Raw genomic sequence first — 18,886 nt, 5'->3', positions numbered from 1 at the left:
TCTTCCCCAAATGCTTTTTCTGCCTGTTTAGTTAGGACCATCAGTATTCTTTTATCACTGTGGAATATAGGAGATCTGAGGAGGGTAGGAATGGAGTGTTAGTAAGCTTAATACCGAAAGCTGAGTGAGGGAAGTCATTATAAAGGACAAGCCTCTAGGCCCCAATTCCACTCTCTGAGAGTGTGCAGCCAGGCCCTGCCCCATGCTTGTTCCCTTGAATAGTGGCGAGTTCTGGAAAAGCTCCCTGTTCTTTTCAGTAGCCAAGGACAAAAGCTTCCCTACTCCTGGGCCTTCCCTGCCCCCTGCAGTAAGGTCCGCTAGCTGACCTTTGTTACCAGTTCCCAGGCAGCTGCCGGTTCTTTAATTGTGAGCTTAAATGGATAGGTTTCTGTGAAGATGCAGACTGAACTAGTAGACAGGCTCAGAGAAGCAACGCTAGTGCATATGCTGAAGGAGATTCCTAAAGCCCATGAGAAACGATAGTAAAATGCTTACGTAGAAGCTCTAGTTAAGAAATGACTCTGTCAGAAAGTGATAAGTAGCCATAGCAAGGATGATCAGGAGATGGAGAACGAGTGTAATAGTGGTCATAACATAGGGAGAACAACTGTGTTAGGCTTGCTGCTCATGTCTTTGATCTTTGCACTCAGGAGGCAGAGGTCAGTGGATCTCTGTAAGTTTGAGGTCAGTCTGGTCTATGTAGACAGCCAAAGTCTACATAGAGAAACCTGTCTCGAAAAACAAACAGCTAAACAAAACAAAGCCAAAAGAAGAAAGAAATGAAATTTTATCAAATAGTGCTAAAAGTATTTCTAGAATAAAAAGATTTTAGGGTTTATAATGGAATGGCCTCCCCACCTGCTCAAAATTGCATTAATGGAAGATAGAGTAAGGTGATAAACACAAGGTCCATAAACAAGAAAGAATGCTCCCTTGTACTGTTGAAGAGTGATGAGATACTTGAAGAAAGTGTTTGTAAATCTTGCAGAGGAGTTTGAAATTGGAGGCAATGCTTGTGAAGAGGTGAGTTGAAAGGGCAATTACACAAGAAGGCTCAGGGCTAACGTGGCCCCTTGGTGCTTTGTGCTGCAACACTGGCACCACCACTGCCTGGCAGACAACGTATAAAATTGTTAACAGAGGAGTAACAATATAAATGTGTTATAATTTCAGAGGTAAACCAAAGAAGATAGCTGAAAGAATTGTAAATTGGTTTGCCTCGATGGGGAGGGTCTAGAATGAGAAGGCTGGTAGATACTGCAGGTTTTCATTCGAAGGGTCTAGGGATTGTTTTGTATATGTTTTTCCTTGTGTTGGGGATTAAATTTAGGGCCCTGTATATGCTAGGCTGAGTATCATTTCTACTCTGATAAATGGAAGAAATCTATCAGTACTCTCTATCACAAGGTGGGTGTGTGTTAGAGAGCATCATAGGTAGGTAGACATAGATTCAGATACATAGTCACTAGTAAAGAGCCTGAAACCTTAACCCTGGACTGATAGCTAGATCTCTTTCATCTCCCTGCCACATGGTGAAGAACCATGTCCCAGGCTCACAGTGCCCAAACTGAGGTGTAGTAAAGCATTGCTTATAGTGTAATATATTCTCTCTCTCTCTCTCTCTCTCTCTCTCTCTCTCTCTCTCTCTCTCTCTTCTTTTTTCCCTCCCTCCCTCCCTCCCTCTTTCTCTCTTTCCTCCCCACCCTCTATTTGTAGACTATACAGAAAGCTGCCACATGTGTTAATAATCTTCAGAGTTTAAATGCCTCTTAAAGCATTAGGTTTCAATAACTTTGCTAAGGATTATGAGAGATTGATGTCTCTTGGATTTATGTAGGATATATATATTGAATGTAAAACTTGGTATATTTTACTTTTTAGGACAGACCAGAGATTTGTTTTATGAAGGGTGCTTATGAGCAGGTGATTAAGTATTGTACTACATATAACAACAAAGGGCAAACTTTGGCACTTACCCAGCAGCAGAGAGATCTGTATCAACAAGAGAAGGCACGGATGGGCTCAGCAGGACTCAGAGGTAAGGCTGTTTCAGCATAGTCACTGACAAATTGACATTCTTCATTTCCTTTTATTGCCACCTGCCTCCATCCTAGTACCAGAGTGTGCCAGGTATCTCTTTCCCTTCAGAGTGAAAAACCTTTTGTGGGTTGTATCTACACACTTAACAGAGTTTGCCTTCAACTTTGATTTTTTTTCAATTCTCAATATTTTCTGCTTGAATAATAATTACTACTTTGGTCTCTTTTGGGACTTTGTAGGCTTCCTCTGAGACACATAGGTTTAGTGCACTTTTGTGGACACTTATTAATAAGTGTCTAGTCTTAATAATTTCCCTGATGAAGGTATTTTCTTTTGATTTATACTGGTAGTGACCAGAAGTTCCAGAATTCTGAAAGTAGGCTGAGTGATATTTGGGAAATGAGCATGACTTTTTGTTATATTTTATTGCCCAGTGTTGACAGAAAACTAAACATAATGATAAGATAATTATGAGCTCTGAGAGACCTAAATTATGAGCAAGAAATGCTTGTTAATGTTTGGAGGCAGTGAAAACAGACTTCGTTGGTGTTAATGGCCTTAAAAGCACTTCATAGAGGAAATTTTCTCTTTAGTATTTAGAATGTATGAATTGTGTGTACACAGGTTGTGTATAATTAATATAGTCTTCTCAGAGGAAGATATATTAGAAACCACCTTCAGTGGGGTTGGTTTGCTTAAATTTGACTTTTAATGCTTGATAATCCATATTTTTCCCAAAATAATGAATTGTATTGTTTAAAGAGGTTGTAGTTTCTTTAGACGGTAGCTGCATGTGGTTATTATGAAGGAATGTTCTTAATTCTTTCTCATTTCTCTTCTCTACTCAATAGTTCTTTGATTTTATTCCTTTTAATTTTTTAATGGCTTAAAAACAACCCTATATTCAGACCATTGAACCAAAGTGTGTTGGTATGTGGTAAGTTTGAATTGTAAATAATATGCAGTAACTACAAATAACGTTATAGCCGTATGTGATTTATTATCAGCTATGTTCAGTGCTTTCACAGCCAATACTTTCTGGTTTTGTATTTTATTATTTCCTAAGTTCTTGCCTTGGCTTCTGGTCTGGAACTGGGACAGCTGACCTTCCTTGGCCTGGTAGGAATCATTGATCCTCCTAGAACTGGTGTGAAAGAAGCTGTTACAACACTTATTGCCTCAGGAGTTTCCATCAAAATGATTACTGGAGATTCACAGGAGACTGCAATTGCAATAGGTATAACTAACTGTGCTGCTGCATTTTGGTTTTAATAGGTTTTATGCATTGTTTTATGAACTTTAGCTATAACAATGTTTTATACTATTGAGATTATATAATGCCAATATTGGTTTTTGTTTGTTTGTTTGTTTGTTTTTGCTCCAGCTTTTAAAAGATCATAGTTAAACAGGATTTTAGTTTAAAAAGAATATTGAAAACATGTGTGTATTTATTCACAAAGGGTAGTTGACTTTTTTAGCTTTGTAATTCACTTTCTGACAGGTGTGAAACACTAGGGATGTGAAAGGAAGGATGAATTGAGGTTTTCCTTTTCAATTTAAGTATAGCTTTTAAAGCAGATTTGAACATAAATTCTAAGAGGATACCTTTCATCAGAGGTATACTTATGTGGTTTGAAAGTTAGTGGCCATAACCTTCAGAAATGTTAAGGCAGAGAGAAACATGAGTGCCTGTTTCTTGTTCTTGGATCACTCGAAGTATAAACTCAGCATTTCCCATGTCTGTGAACTCTGATTTTATTAATTTGTGATACGTCTGGACTAAAAGTTTCTAATATTGTTACTGAAATGGAAAAATGGTTTTTCACATATTTTCATTTGTATGCCAACTACATGACTGCACACAACTAAATCTGCCACCAACTTTTCTGGCTTCGGTTACTTTGCTTATAGTACATTCTAATTGTCAGTAGAATTGAGCTGCTGAGCAGAAATTGACCAGTGTAGTTTTCCTTTTTAGGGTTTGCTGGCTTAGGGACAATTCTTTGTTCTTAAATGTAAACAAAAACAAAAGTACTCAAGCAGAAAATTTCAGACTCACTATGAAGTTCAGATAGTTTTGTTTTATCAGTTATTTGTTTTATGATTCCTTGATGCATTTTTTACCTTTAAAAAGAAAAAAATCATGTCAAATGAGCACAGTTTTAACTAACTCTTTAAGTAAAGCCATTTAATCATATTTTTCTGTCTTGTTTTACTTTAGCCAGTCGTCTGGGATTGTATTCTAAAACTTCCCAGTCAGTGTCTGGAGAAGAAGTAGATACTATGGAAGTCCAACAGCTTTCACAAATAGTACCAAAGGTAAGCCTACATGAAAAAATACTTGAGAGGCCTTATTCTAAACATCAGCCATTGCTTCTGTCTCAGGGAAACTGCTCACTTACAAATGAGACACACCTACCAAATTTGCTAGTCCAAATTCTGAAGTGAAATTTTCTTGAAATATATCATATTGTTACTTATGGTGAAATCATTATGAAAATGTTGTAAAATCATTAACTCTGGTAAAAACTGTATTTCCTCTGAGGAAATTACTGTGGTAATCTAGGACTTGTATGTGTAAGTTAGAAGATGGAGAGAGAATAGTAGTTGATACTACTTAACACTTTAGTTCTGTTTTTATTTTAGCTTGAGTTTGTACTTTTACTTATTTTTTTATAACAAAAATGAGGTGTTGTTTTTGGACAGTAAAACATACCTGTTCTGGTTTATAGTTCTGAGTTTGGACAGATTCATGATGTCTTACAAACCTTGTCATAATTAGGATACAGAACAATTTCTTCCTACCCCTCAATTCATTCATGACTTCTCATATTCAGTGGCTCCTCTAGACGTAGAGCTTGGCAGCTGTGATTCTTTTTCTGATCCTCTTTAAGAATAAGATCACATAGTATGAAGCTTTTGAATCTGATTCTTGATACTTTGAAACATAATACGTTGGAGAAGTCACTTTGATGTGTTGCTGAGTGTGTCTTAGTACCCTACTACTTTTTATTTTTTCCCCCCTTAAATTGCTGAGCAGCGTTAGACTGTATGGGAGGACTGTGTCTCTTTAGTTCAAGGACAGTTGGGTCCTTTCAGTGTTTGTTGTGAGTGAATAAAGCTGTATCAGTTTCTTTGTGAAAGTCATGTGTAAGAATCATTTCTTCATTCCAAGTTGGGTGACAGGATGGCATTGCCATTTGAAGCTTCCTTTAGTGTGAGACAGTTCCTGTAATCTTTAGTGATACTGCCTGTTGAGTGGTCATTTCCTTCACTGCATTTGCTTGGTGTATAGGAAGACTATTGTCGTTTTCATCTGCGTTTCCCTCAAAAACTTCCAATGTTAAATCTTTTTCGTGTACTTGTTTACCATATTAGTCTTTGTTTACATAGTGTGAGTATTTTTTTAAAAATCAGGTTATTATTTAATTCTGAGATTCTTTTTTTTTGAACAGATTGTTCACCTCCTCCCCCCATTTTTTTTTTCTGGTTTTATAGTTTGGTTTTTTTTTTAAATTTTGGCCAGTGATCATTTTGAGTTTTAAAATTTATATATATTGCAGTGGTCACAACTGGTTTTGTTATACATGGTATTCATTTGTTCCAGCACCATCTGTTGAAATGGCTGATTTTTTGGCATTGGAATGCTTTTTAGTCTTTGATTCTAATGGTTTTTGTAGCAAATTATAAGAAAAAAAAAGACATTCCTGTTTGAAAACATAGTAATTTATATAAAGCCAGTTTCCCTTATATGAAATCAATTTTATTATCTGAGTCTACTTCATGGAGGCTTTCATAGAATCTGGTTGTCACATACACAGGCACATAGGAAGTTGGCCTCATAAGAGTTGGGCAGCATTATTTCGTCCATGTTGTTAATATTTGTGTGTGTGTGTTTATATGTTCTTCAAAGTATTTATTTGGTTAGCAGTTTTAACCACCAGTTTCCAGTAATAATGAAATGTGCCGCCTCCTTTATCTCAGTTTATATTTAAAAGCTGCCTTTCCAGAATACAAAATTTCCTTAAATCGTCTCAACATCTTTACTTATGGCTTTTATAATATATATCTTTTTATAATATATTTTTTCTGATTAGAAAAAATTTCAATAATAGCAAATACTTATTGTGGAAAAATTGAACAGTCAGGTACAGTTCAAACTGTTAGTAATGCAATCCAAACACTCAGAAGTTGTGTGCCCACAGAGCATTAGCACAATAAGTCAACCCACTATGACTTTAAAAATACACGTTTAACAAAAACATAGATTGTACTTTATAATTTCACCAGCTTAATAATCCATTTTATGTAATTTCAGCATTTCTGAAGCCATGAGTTTAGTACTAGAAAGTAGGCGTTTAATGGCTATACAGTATTTTGTGTGGCTGTCTACTATGCATGAGTCTATGAACACCTGGTATATATGTGTTTATAAAGCTATTTTCTTAGTGAAGTTTTAGTTTACATACTTTTACTGTAAATAATATTTTAATGATAACAGTGGCAACCAGGAGTGCATATCTGACACTTGTTTTATTTACTCTATAGTCACCTTCTAGAGGATGGATTACTTAAAAAAAATTGTAGCAATTAGACTTTTGTTAGCCCAAGTTTTGATTTTTTTCACAATAATTCAGGAAATAATACCTAGCCTATCTCTTCTATTTCTAGGGGTTTTGACAAATGGATATTTACTTTGCCCACTGTTAGTTTGATATAGAACTGTCCTTTTGCTTTAAGAAATCCTTGGTAGTTCACTTACTTGTTCTTTGTACTTTAAAAATGTAATGGGGTTGACTATTTCATACGTAGCCTTTTGAGACTAAGCTATATACATTTGTTATTTCACCAAGCCCTGTATTGAGAGTTTGCTTGCTATTGAGAGTTTTTGTTTGTTTGATTTTAGAGACAGGGTTTCTCTCTGTAACAGCCCTGGCTGTCCTGGAACTTGCTCTGTAGACCTGGCTGGCCTCAAACACACAGAGATTTGCCTGCATCTACCTCCTGAATGCTAGGATTAAAGATGTGCACCACACACCTGGCATATGATGGTGACATTATTTCGAAGGGCATATTTGTTACTTCCATTTTGGGCAATTATGAAGTTTGGCTGATGTCTTAGAGCCTGGGAGAGTGGGATGGCATTGGTACTGGAGCCCATGTCGTTACTCAAAAAGTTCACCACCTGTTATTTGTAGATCTGAACATTACTGTACATGCAACATCTGGATACTATTACTATTGTAGACCAAATTCCTGCATCTGAAATGATTTGAGCAAGGTTCAGTGCATTGAGAGACCTCTTAAAACTTACTGCTGAACTGTCTTGTGAAGAGATTTCAGTTTATATTTTAGTCTATACTTTATGCAGTGGTATTGAGTCCCTAGACTTTCAGCTGCACTTTCTTGTCTTCTAGTAAACTGATTGGGGATGGGGTTGCTAGCAAAAATGCACTGTTTTGTTCAGCAAAAATTAGAGTTTAATCAAACTTGAAACATTCATGAATGTTATTGTCAGATCATCCAGGGCAGCATAAACATTTTCTTTGTTTGAGATTAAGAGGGGAAGTATTTACATATTTGGATAGGAGCTTATGTATATATGTTACTTTATTTATGAAAGAATTAGTCCTGTATTGGCCTCTCCGGTATGGGTTAGAGTATACATTACTAAGTGATTGTGAAATCTATAGTAATTAAACATTTTCCCACTAGACCTTTTTTTGTTTTTCTTTTTTAAATAGCTGCTAGCCTTACATTTGCCTTTTCTAGCTCCCCCTCTGTTTCTTTGACAAAACGTTAATATATTCTGGAAACAAGCCTAAAAGGTATTTAGAGAAGGAAGAAGCAAATTCTGAATTACATCTTTAGCCTAGACAGATGACATCATCTCTCTTTTCCAAATAAACAGTGTGTTAATTATAGCAGATACACTGGCACTATTCTAAAGAGACTTAAATAAAATAAAACCCAACCTTTGAAGTCAGTTTGTTGAATTGGTTAAATATATTCAACTTAAAAGAGGAATTGTATAATACCATGGCTTTCTTACAGGCTCTTAATATGTTTTAAGTGAGTCTGTTCTCCAAATACTAATGAATTTTTTAATGAGCCTGACTGTTTCTTTCTACTTTGTACCCACTGTTCATCTTGTGTTCATGTAAACCTCTGACAACTGGCAGGTTTTATTTCATCTGCTTTTATTTCTGATTAATTTGCAGAGCCTGTTTTCTTAGTGTGCAGATAAAAGTGTTCTAAATTACTAGCTTACTAGTTTTCCTACATCTTAACATCATATAATTGTTTGCCATTTTCCTTTTCATTTTCATAATTCTGTGGAATACATTCCAAAGATTTCAGCATCTGTGTGTGGAATTATTTGTTGAGTTGGAACATGAAAAATAAATGACCCAGAGACTGATATATTGGGGTTCAAACTTCAAGCTGAAGATCAGAAAAGCAAAGCAGCCAGGCCACTAACGTCTTAACCTCTATCTCAGGCTGAATGGGCTGATCCTGTGTCCATGAGCTCTCACCAAGCCTCAGACTGTAACCTCTCCTCAGTGTGGCTGGAGAATGAATGCCTCTCTGAGACCTTGCTTCTGTCTTACATACTTCCCTAATGTTGAGATTAAAGGTGTGAGTTATAATTCTCTTTTAGGATGATTCACTCTTGTGTAGCTCTGGGTGGCCTTGAACTCATAGAGATCTGTTACCTCTTAATCCTGAGTCCTAGGATTAAAGGTTTGTACTACCATCTCCTAGCTTCTGGCTGATGGGATTACAGGTGTGTATCTGGCTTCTATAGCTTGTGGCTGACTTTGCTCTCTGAATCCTCAGGCAGGCTTTCATAAATCATAAATAATATATCACCCCAGAAAGCAATATGGAAGCTGAGAGTTAAGCCTGCTTTGTGAAGTGGACCTGAGAGTTCTTAGCGTTTTCCACTTGTGATTTGTCTTAGAGTAAATAGAACTGAGTATCCTTGTTCATCTTTGTTTTCTGTTTTATTAGTACTTCTGTTTGTTTACTCAGTCTGTTAACAAATCCTTACACTCCTGGCTTGTGTATTGTTTCATTTTCTGTAGGTTACATATTTTCATTTAACCACGTACAGTTTATCCATTATATCAGTAGGAAATCTCCTAGAAGATTTGAGGACCTTTGACAGGTTATTCTGATCTCTCTAATCTCTTTCTTTAGTAACCTCTGCTTCAATGTTTTCCTATTTTCTCCCTCATTTCCTGTCCTCAATGACACCTTGTCAGTTTATGTCAGTCTAAAGAACCATGAATGTTGACTACAAATTCAGTACCCAGAGCTATGCTAAGAAGTGTGAAATGAAATACCCTTGCAGAGTCCTCCTGAAAATGTGGAGGCCTTTTGTGGAGTTTTCTTTGTTTTGCCCACCCCCAATATTTCCCTGTATTCTTTTCTTTTATAATATAGCTTTCCACTATCCTGTCCTCCTGTCTCCTCACTTTCTTCTTCCAATCCGTAGTGGTTGTATTTTGTTCACTGCAACTCCCTTTTGCTAGACTGAGAAACAAATAATAAAATTCAAAAGATTATTTATGCAGTGAATTCACTTACCTCTAAGTTTGGTTTGAATTGTGAGATGATACACTTCAAGTTTTAATAATTTCTTTTATTAGTATAGGGTGTAATTTCTTTCGACCTTAATTTTATAACAACTAAATTTCAGTGTTCTTATTCGGCAAGATTAACTCATTCTGGTGCTTTAAGAACAAGTTTGACTCTGTGTGGTGATATGTACCACATGTAAAAGACCAAGTAATCATTTCCAGTTTGGTTTGTGATTGATTTGCTTGGTCTGAAAATGGCTGCTTCTATTTTTGAGATGCAGTCTGAAGCTTTGAAGTATTAAAATTTTATAATAAGTAATATATATATATATATATATATATATATATGTATACACACACGCACACACACACACACACACACACATATATATATATATATATATATATATATATATATATATATTGCATACCAATAAATGTGCTAGTATATAAAGGAGTGCATCTTCTGCCAAACAGTTGGTGGCTTTTCATTTTTGGTAACCCAGAATAATTATAGAGAGGTGTCCTGCCAAGTTTGAAAGTGAATTATGTGCAACTAAGGCACAACATAGTACGGTAGTACTACTTACTCATCATCAGTCTTCATTGGAATATATTGCTTTTCTTTGGCTTTCCCTAAACACTTAACATTGCATTTCAGTGCAACATTTGCTTCATGATTAATTTATGAATAATTAGAATTTTTTACATAGGTAGGTACAAGTATGTTTTGAGTATATATGTGGCTTAGTTTTCTTTGAATGTTTAAGTGTTACAGGGAGCCCACCAGGGATGATCACCCAGACACAGTTTGTAGCCAATTGAAAGTCTTTACTCAGGGATTTGTGACCTAAGTATAGGGCCAAATGTTTAGGGTTGGGGGTTTTAAGGCAAATACCACATCCTGGTATCTTGCTTTACAGCTGCTGGGGTAGCTTTTGTGTATACAAGCAGTTTAACAGAAGTGAAGATAAGCAGTTAGCTGGAGAAGGGCTTGTACAAGCAGGCAGTTTAACAAGCTAAGTTAGCTGGGGCATCTTGACCTTGGAATCATAGAATAGAGTCGGATAATTTTCCATGGGAGTCTCCATCAATGGATCAAATTCTAGTTAAGCCTAAAATGGCCTTAGCAAGAATAAAAGATGGAGGAGCCTATCTATGCATCGTCTGAGTAGAAATTGAACTTTATATTCTTTATTGGAGAATAGTCTCCAAATATGCATCATGTGATACTTGGACCCATAGGATATGGGCATAATCAGTACTGGACACTGTCATTTAACTGAATGATTTCTCTAAGGAAATAATGTCCTCTTGTTTTAAGATTTTAAAAAGAGGAATCAGGAGCAGTTTGCATGGCAATGCCGAGGTTCATCCAGTTGTTTATTCATTTAGCAAATACCTTGAAAGCACTGAAGGTGTGGGGTAAAATTTTTGCTTTTATGGATCTTATGTTCTAAGATTAATACAATCTTACAAGAGGGATGAATGCTCCAATGTACCAAAACCAAACAGGCTAGAAAGATAAAATAAGACAGAAACTTTAAGATAGCATGACAACTGTGAGGAAGAATGGAGGAGGAGGAGGAAAGGGGAAGGAGAGGAAAAGTGAGCTGGAAGGGCACGGAATGTGGGGCCTCACTCTTAATTAAATGTCAGCAAAAAATCTGATCAATGAGAGGGAAGAATTGTAAGAATTTCTGGGTGGTGATCTCAAGTAGGTGAGGTGGGATTATCAGTCCATGTAGAGTAAAATACTAAGGCTGGCTCTGGGTATGTAGTAGGTGGCAGGGATTGAAGTATTTTCTTTGAAGTAGAAAATAAAGTTGTCACCTGAGAGCAAGAGTGGAGGAGGGGACAGACTGGAGGAGTCAGGAGAGAAATCTAACATGATGTATTCCTCCAGGAGGGTAGAGAAGAGAATAATGTGTTGTGTGGAAACAAGAAACACTATGGCTTTTATGTACCGGAAAGATTGACCATGATGCTGAAATTGAGATGTTTGTGAAATGAGAGTTTGGAAGATTTGGAACATGAATGCTTACAATTGTGAGAAATATGAACTCATGGGCATTTGTAATTGTGGTTTTATGAAGGAGGATGGGGTCATGCCATGCAGCTCCACTTCCTTACTTCCTCACTGGAACTCTGGGAGAGCCATAAAGTCTGGTGGTGTTATCTAGAAAGTGTAGGCTAAAACAAGGTGAAAGTTAAAGATACAAGACCAACTGTTGTGGCTGGCATTGGGCACAGTGAGAAGATTACACAGTTGAATCATGAAGAAATTAGTTGTGGTTGGAGAACTTTGACTATTAAGAGGCTTTGAATTACAGTTGAAGAGAGGCTGTGAATTATTCTGTTAAGAAGGAGCACCTACATGGCACCGTAGAAATGGTTCCTCAGACATTTGGAAGCAGCCGTTCTTCTCTGGGACTGACCAAAGAGAAAAGCTGTTATGTGGTACACTAGTATCTTGAGGACACAAATGAAGAAAAAAAGATTCTATTTTCTCTTCATAGCTTTAACCTAACTGTATAAATTAGGTTATGACTTGTTTAGATTATGCATTTCCTATGGTGAATATACCCTTTTCTTTGGTAAAAGTTGAATCCCTGCATAAGGTGGGTGTCTTGGCATATATATGTCATTGACTAATTTCAACCTTTGTGCCAAAATAAGTTGTTAAAAATGTCATTACTTAGAAACACTGCTACTTGGAAACATTGGAGATTTTTAGTGTATCTGTGTTTTAACAGGTTGCAGTATTTTACAGAGCAAGCCCCAGACACAAGATGAAAATTATTAAGGTAGGTGTCTGAAAACCAAATTACCCTTAATTTGTTTACAAAATGGTTGCTACTTTGTGTTTTGTTCTTTACAAAGATAGCATAGCAAAGTTTAAAGTATTATGAGACAAAACAGGTGTAATTCTGTAAGAGCTTGACAGAGAAACAGTAATAGTTAATTTGCCTAGAAAGACATAGACATAGAAGAAACCTATATTTTCCAGTACAGCTTCTTTAAACAGAGTGTGGAAGTGTATTCTGACAGGGATCCATAGCTAAATCATCTCATCGTGAATAGTGATAGTTAGACACTGTGTGAATGTAAGAAGGATGTTTTATGAAGTGTGAACAGTATCAAGAAGGCTTATTATTTCCATGAGTTCGTTAACAAAGCTATGTAGATAGCATGTACCACAAATAAGTGAGCAGTGTGATACACACCAATACCACTCGCATGTCAACAGGAATTAGCAGGGTTTCAGCTCCACCTGCTGTCATATATCATGATGCATCATTGACTGCAATATTGTTATGTACTATTTGATTGGTGTATAAACCAACTGAAATTGTATTCAGCAGTTGATAGCAGATTTAATTATTACATAAAGTAGCCAGACATTGTTTACTTGAAAGCTTCTGAGTTTTCAGGTTGTTGACATTTTAGCTTGGGTTATTTGTAGCTGGAAGTGATAGGGCTCTACCGAGTATTTTAGAATGTTTAGGATCATACATAACTCCTACCCAGTAGAAGCCAATGCCATCCTACAACTCAAGACAGTCAAAATGCCACCCAGTGTTGTTAGATATTCTCTGGTAAACAAAATGCCCTTAGTTACAAACCATTGTATAGTTAGTTAACTGTCACATTTCAGATCTTGGATGAGAATGCTAGTAACAATATTTTGGAGCTTTATTTTATAAAGACTTTCATGTACTGAAGTTGACTGAAAAGTGAGGCTATATATTTCTTCTAATCTTAATTATGTGAAAAATGGTTAGTAATATTTAGTTATCCCATTATCTGATTTACAAAAATCAGAACAGTTCTCTCTGTTCTACTTTTCTGCCCCTCTTTAGTCTCTCCAGAAGAATGGGTCAGTTGTAGCTATGACAGGAGATGGAGTAAATGATGCAGTTGCTCTGAAGGCTGCAGACATTGGAGTTGCAATGGGCCAGACTGGCACAGATGTTTGCAAAGAGGCTGCAGACATGATCTTGGTGGATGATGATTTCCAAACCATAATGTAAGACATTTGTTTTCCTTTCCAACATGCATCTCACCTTCAGATAATCCAGCTTGAAAAGAATTAGCAGGATTGGGCATATTAAAACATATTCTTGGATAATCTTTTTTTATGTAACTCAAGAGAAAATTATTTGTGTGAATGGAACAAACATAATAAATGACAAGTCAGTTCGTTTAAGAAATATTTACTAGATGCCAGTCACATGTCATGTTTTCTGTGCATAGAATGATGGTAAACAGTGACCCTTCTTCCAGAGTCTATTTTAGTTAAATTGAGGTTTTGGGAGTCATGTGTGCAGCATTAACAGTTGAGTTCACATTCATGAATATTTTCTTACATTAGTAAGTGTCCTTGCTGCCCTCATTTCATGATATGGAGTCTTAGCCCAGAATGCCTTTGGTAGTCCGTGTTTTCAATTGGTTGAGATTTCAGTGTAATGTCAGTGGTGGAGGTCATGTGACTTTCACTTTCTGCTACCCATTGAATGACCTGAGTTCTAGGACAGCCAGGGCTTTACAGTGACACTCTAACTGGAAAAACCAAAAGAAAAGAAAAGAAAAAATTTTCCTCCTTCCCAATCTTATCTAACAATAGATTTTTTTAAACAGTGCTAATTGTTACTTAGTTGGAAACTTAATTTCAAAATGTTTTAATATAGGCATGTTTTATATGATAGTTTCTTATTTCTTTATTTTTAAATTTCAGGTCTGCAATTGAGGAGGGTAAAGGCATTTATAATAACATTAAAAACTTTGTTAGATTTCAGCTGAGCACGTAAGTTTGCAAAAATTTTTGCCCATGAGCCTTATAAATTATTCAAGCAGTAAAACTGAAGCAGAATGTTTAGAAAGTTCTGACATATATTCTTTAAGATTACTTATAAGTAGTTTTCTAAAATGAAAAGTGCATTAATAGCTATGAAAATACTGTTTAGGTCATATTAGATGTTATCAACTGTAGGAAATGTGTATTGCCATTTTATACTTGCCATTTAACCAAAAGGTTGAGAAACAGTATGATGCCATTTTTATATAAGTTACTGGGATCTTGGCATTTGAAGGGGATCCTGCAACCAATTCCCACAAATATTGAAGGATGCTTGCATAAACCTTTGGGATTTATTTAATTGCTTCTGAAATCTAAAGGGGGTTGTGTCAAATGTAAGTAATGTTTTGTGGTTATCTTTTTTCTAAAAATAGGATGGGTTTTCTCTAGTAAAAAAGTTGTTAAATATTTCTGAAGCTGACTTTTTTTGTAGGTTTAAAAATTCTTCCTCTCATCTGGGCTTGGTGGCACATATCTGTAATCCCAGCATTCTAGAAGGCTGAGGCAGGAGAATTCCAGAGGCCTGGTCTGTATTACTTAGAGCCTTTGCCAGGATTAGGAGGTCTTTCTGTTTTGTTGCCTAAGCATTAAAAACAAACAAATAAACAAACCTTTTGTTAGAATACTCTTAGCTTGCCTGACAGGTGGCTCTCACTTTGGATTCCAGCACCTGGCAGATTGAGTAGATTGTTGTTTGAGCCAGCTCAATCTATATAGCAAGACCTGGGCTGCAGAATCAGATTCACATTCAAAAAATACCTCTTTGCTTCTCAACAAAATATATGAATAACGCATAGGACAGTTAATTAACAGGATTACTTTAAAATATGTAGAACATGATGTTTTTCTTTTTTGTATAGTGAATGCGTTCATGGATGTCCCATATCTGTATATACATGTATGTGCTTACATGCGGAGCCCATATGTTGACATTCGATGTTTTTCTTAGTCATCTCCTACCTTAAGTTTTGATAATATGTCGTCACTGAACCTGGCCTCACTGATTAGCCAAACTGCCTACTCAGCAAGCATCTGGAACCTTCCTATCTCTTAAGTCCCCAGTACTGGGATTACAAGTATGCACCACTGTCCCTAACTTTTCACTTTGGCCCCAAAGATCTAAACTCATGTTTAGCATTTCACCAACTGAGCTGGTTCCCCAGCCCCAGTAACATGAGGCTTACATGCTAGTAAAATGTATAAAATTTATTGTGCTAATTTTTAAATGACTCTTTTTCAACAGGAGTATAGCAGCATTAACTTTAATCTCATTGGCTACGTTAATGAACTTTCCTAACCCTCTCAATGCAATGCAGATTTTGTGGATCAATATTATTATGGATGGACCCCCAGCTCAGAGGTAAGTGTTTCTTCATGGATGAGCTGAAAAGAAAAGGCAGGTGTGAATCAGACCTATCAAACCTTTGTCATGTACAATTTTTCATCAACATGCTTCTTATGAATTGTCATATATCACATAATATTTATTCTCTTTGATTGTTCATTCATTCAGCGTAGATCTGATTGTTTACCTATGTGAGGTACCAGCTTTTGGGTAAGAACAGAGCAGGGGACAATTGCAATTCTTTCTTGTCCTTGGGACATAAGCTGAGTGCTAAGAACTGGATATAATGGAAAAATTTCACGAAGTCACTTTGAACACATTAAGAATAAGCTTGGTCACCACTAATGCATTGGTGTTGAAGTAAGGGAAGGAGTAAAAGGCAACCCCCACCCCTGCTCACTTACTGTTATTTAACCAAGAGCAAGTCAGTATTAAAATTCTCTGCTTCATTTTCCTTGTGTCTTCTGTTTTATGACTGATGTATGAATCTGAGAATCTATGCCTGCCTGAAGGCTGTCTTGTGGTATGTGATCTGTGTCTCTCTGTTGTATCTGTCTCCAGTAAAGGGCTCTTCTATTGAACAGCACAGGAAGCATCACAATTTTAACTAGAGTTTTACACAGAATTAAGTCACTGATTCCAACTGACCCAGACAATAAACAAACATCATCAAGCAATATCCTAATTCTGTGTGTGTCTAGCACTTAATGATAATCCATTTTATCAGGTCACTTTCAGCCTATTTGCTGTTTTCAGCAAATGATTATAGCACACATGAAAACACATATTTATTACTCTGGGTCATGGGCATGGAAAATTATGTAACTTAAGATTACAGCTATGCATTAGCTCACACTGTAAAAGGTGATTGCATGAGAAATGCAAGGCAAGATTGGTTTTGTTACTATTCTCTTAAACACTGGTTACCCATGCTGAGTACATAGTAGGATAGCAGTTGTTAAGTGACCTACCTCAAGGTGTATTGTTAACTCTGCTGAGGTCTAGTAAAAGTCCCAGGGTCTTAGTATGTAAAAGATGCTTTCATAATACTGCATCAGCACTATTTCTCCCAGTTGCATATCTGAATTCTGTTTAAGAGCCTTGCTGAAATACATGTTTAAAGATTTCAGTGTTTTTTTAGTTTTAGTTGTATGGTAATTGCATGATATCTGTCATGGCTATCCCAGTAAATCCTCCTAATCAAAGATATCCTTGCATGAAATATATTGTCTACTTGGTAGGTTATGGATTTGAAAAATCCAATTTATATGTAAATAAAACTGGATGGCTTTTTTTGAAAGTTGGCTATCAATTAATTGCCTGTCATACCTTGCCAAAAGCATAAGTGTAAGAGTTTAGAAAATGACAAAATCAGTAGTCTTCCTTGCCCTCACTTTGCCTTTCCTTTTTCCTGCTAGTAGTTAATACCACAGACATAGACCAGCCTGTCCAGCAGTGATAGTTTTCGAGTAATCATGGCCAGTGTTTTCTTTATGATTCAGCATTTTGTTTTCAAAAGAAAGCATTTAGTTTCCTAGATAATTAAAGCTAGTTAGATTGTAAAAGTAAATATAAACATTTCAAAGTACTTTGTTCTTTTTGTTTTTAAGCCTTGGAGTAGAGCCAGTGGATAAAGATGTCATTCGCAAACCTCCTCGAAACTGGAAGGACAGCATTTTGACAAAAAATTTGATACTTAAAATACTTGTTTCATCAATAATCATTGTTTGTGGAACTTTGTTTGTCTTCTGGAGAGAGGTATATTCACTGGATAAACTGCCTAGTTGCCATGTATCTGTTTATTAGGATTCGTAGTTATTTTGGTGTGTTGTACAGATGGTTGGCATGTGAAGAGCCTTCTGAGTGAAAAACACAGGTTAAGGGAATATATCTTAAAGTTGTTAAGTGTATAGTAAAATGTCATGTCCAAGGAAGTTTGGGAGAATCAGAAAACCAAGTCCTTGCATAGCTGTGTTAAAATAGTGTCAGTATTTTAATTCCTGATACCTAACTCATGGGATTTTTTTTTTTTTTAAACTTTGATGTAGACTACATTTATTCAGTAGGTGGTTTGTAGAAAATTCAGATAGCTTGTAAATGTCATGTTTAGACTGAAGCTATTTCATTTTAAAAACATGCAATGTTTATCCATTTTATTCAGTCACAAAGAAAAAACAAAAAAGGAGGTCATTTTATCTTTCTTCTTGGCAGCTTCGAGACAATGTGATAACACCACGAGACACAACAATGACTTTCACTTGCTTTGTGTTTTTTGACATGTTCAATGCACTGAGTTCCAGATCTCAGGTACGCTTAAATGATCTTACCTAATTCACCTGTTTGAGAGGAACACTTTTATAAGAAGTAGACAGAGATTATGGATATTTTAGCTTTGATTTTGTAGCCACAGATTACAGTGCAATACATCTTTCTTTAAAGATGTGCGGTGGTCAACAGTAAGGATGCAATGTTTTGTCTTAGAGGGGATCTGATCTTTCTTCAATTATTAGCTGATGTTATACCCAGAGTGTTAACAAAGACCACCAAGAGGCCATATCCATTGCAAAAGCAAAGATTCTTTTAATAATAGCCAGTTTGAAACTGGGTCTCTCATCTGTTCAACGCAGCAGTGGACAAGAGAGAGACCCAGAGTAGCAGTGGCATAGGGTCTATATTGGGGGTAAAGCAAGGGAGGGTCTAGGGGCTGTAAATTGCATAGGAACAGACTCAGGATTGGTGTACCTCCAAACTGGAGGCCCCTGTCTTTGATTAATTGGTTAATCAAAGATAACAGGGAGACTGTTATCTCCTTGGCAGTGGCTGTGGTTACTGCATTGCATCTTTATCAAGAAAGCACCCTCAGAGCTTGTTAGCTCAGCTCCTAATTGGTTCCTGACCATATAGGGGATATCTCTGAGTCTCTTTTTAGCATTAAGAGCAAGGACAGGAGCATACTACATCCTGCCATATCCTGTTGTGTCAGGGACCGTCATTCTGGTGGGTCATTTCTACTGCCTCTCATGGCGGCGCTCTCGACAACTTCCAGGATTCTTTGGA

The 18,886-nt window shown here is 36.4% G+C and overlaps 1 protein-coding gene across 4 annotated transcripts in view; it reads left to right on the top strand.

Annotated features, from left to right (window-relative positions):
- Atp2c1 (ATPase secretory pathway Ca2+ transporting 1) overlaps positions 1-18,886 on the top strand; it is a 101,753-nt gene that overhangs the window by 66,082 nt on the left and 16,785 nt on the right. For all 4 annotated transcript variants that reach the window (XM_027414361.2, XM_027414359.2, XM_027414358.2 and 1 more), the window contains 9 exons: positions 1,882-2,038; positions 3,107-3,277; positions 4,262-4,359; positions 12,383-12,433; positions 13,490-13,656; positions 14,365-14,433; positions 15,728-15,844; positions 17,440-17,587; positions 18,041-18,136. In XM_027414361.2, coding sequence (XP_027270162.1) covers positions 1,882-2,038; positions 3,107-3,277; positions 4,262-4,359; positions 12,383-12,433; positions 13,490-13,656; positions 14,365-14,433; positions 15,728-15,844; positions 17,440-17,587; positions 18,041-18,136 — 1,074 coding nt within the window. The remainder of the gene's footprint in view (positions 1-1,881; positions 2,039-3,106; positions 3,278-4,261; positions 4,360-12,382; positions 12,434-13,489; positions 13,657-14,364; positions 14,434-15,727; positions 15,845-17,439; positions 17,588-18,040; positions 18,137-18,886) is intronic.

The sequence above is a fragment of the Cricetulus griseus genome, chromosome 4 (genome assembly GCF_003668045.3).
Source record: "Cricetulus griseus strain 17A/GY chromosome 4, alternate assembly CriGri-PICRH-1.0, whole genome shotgun sequence".
Lineage (NCBI taxonomy): Eukaryota > Metazoa > Chordata > Mammalia > Rodentia > Cricetidae > Cricetulus > Cricetulus griseus.
The sequence above is the reverse complement of the archived record's forward strand: the minus strand, read 5'-3'. Positions and strand labels throughout refer to the sequence as shown.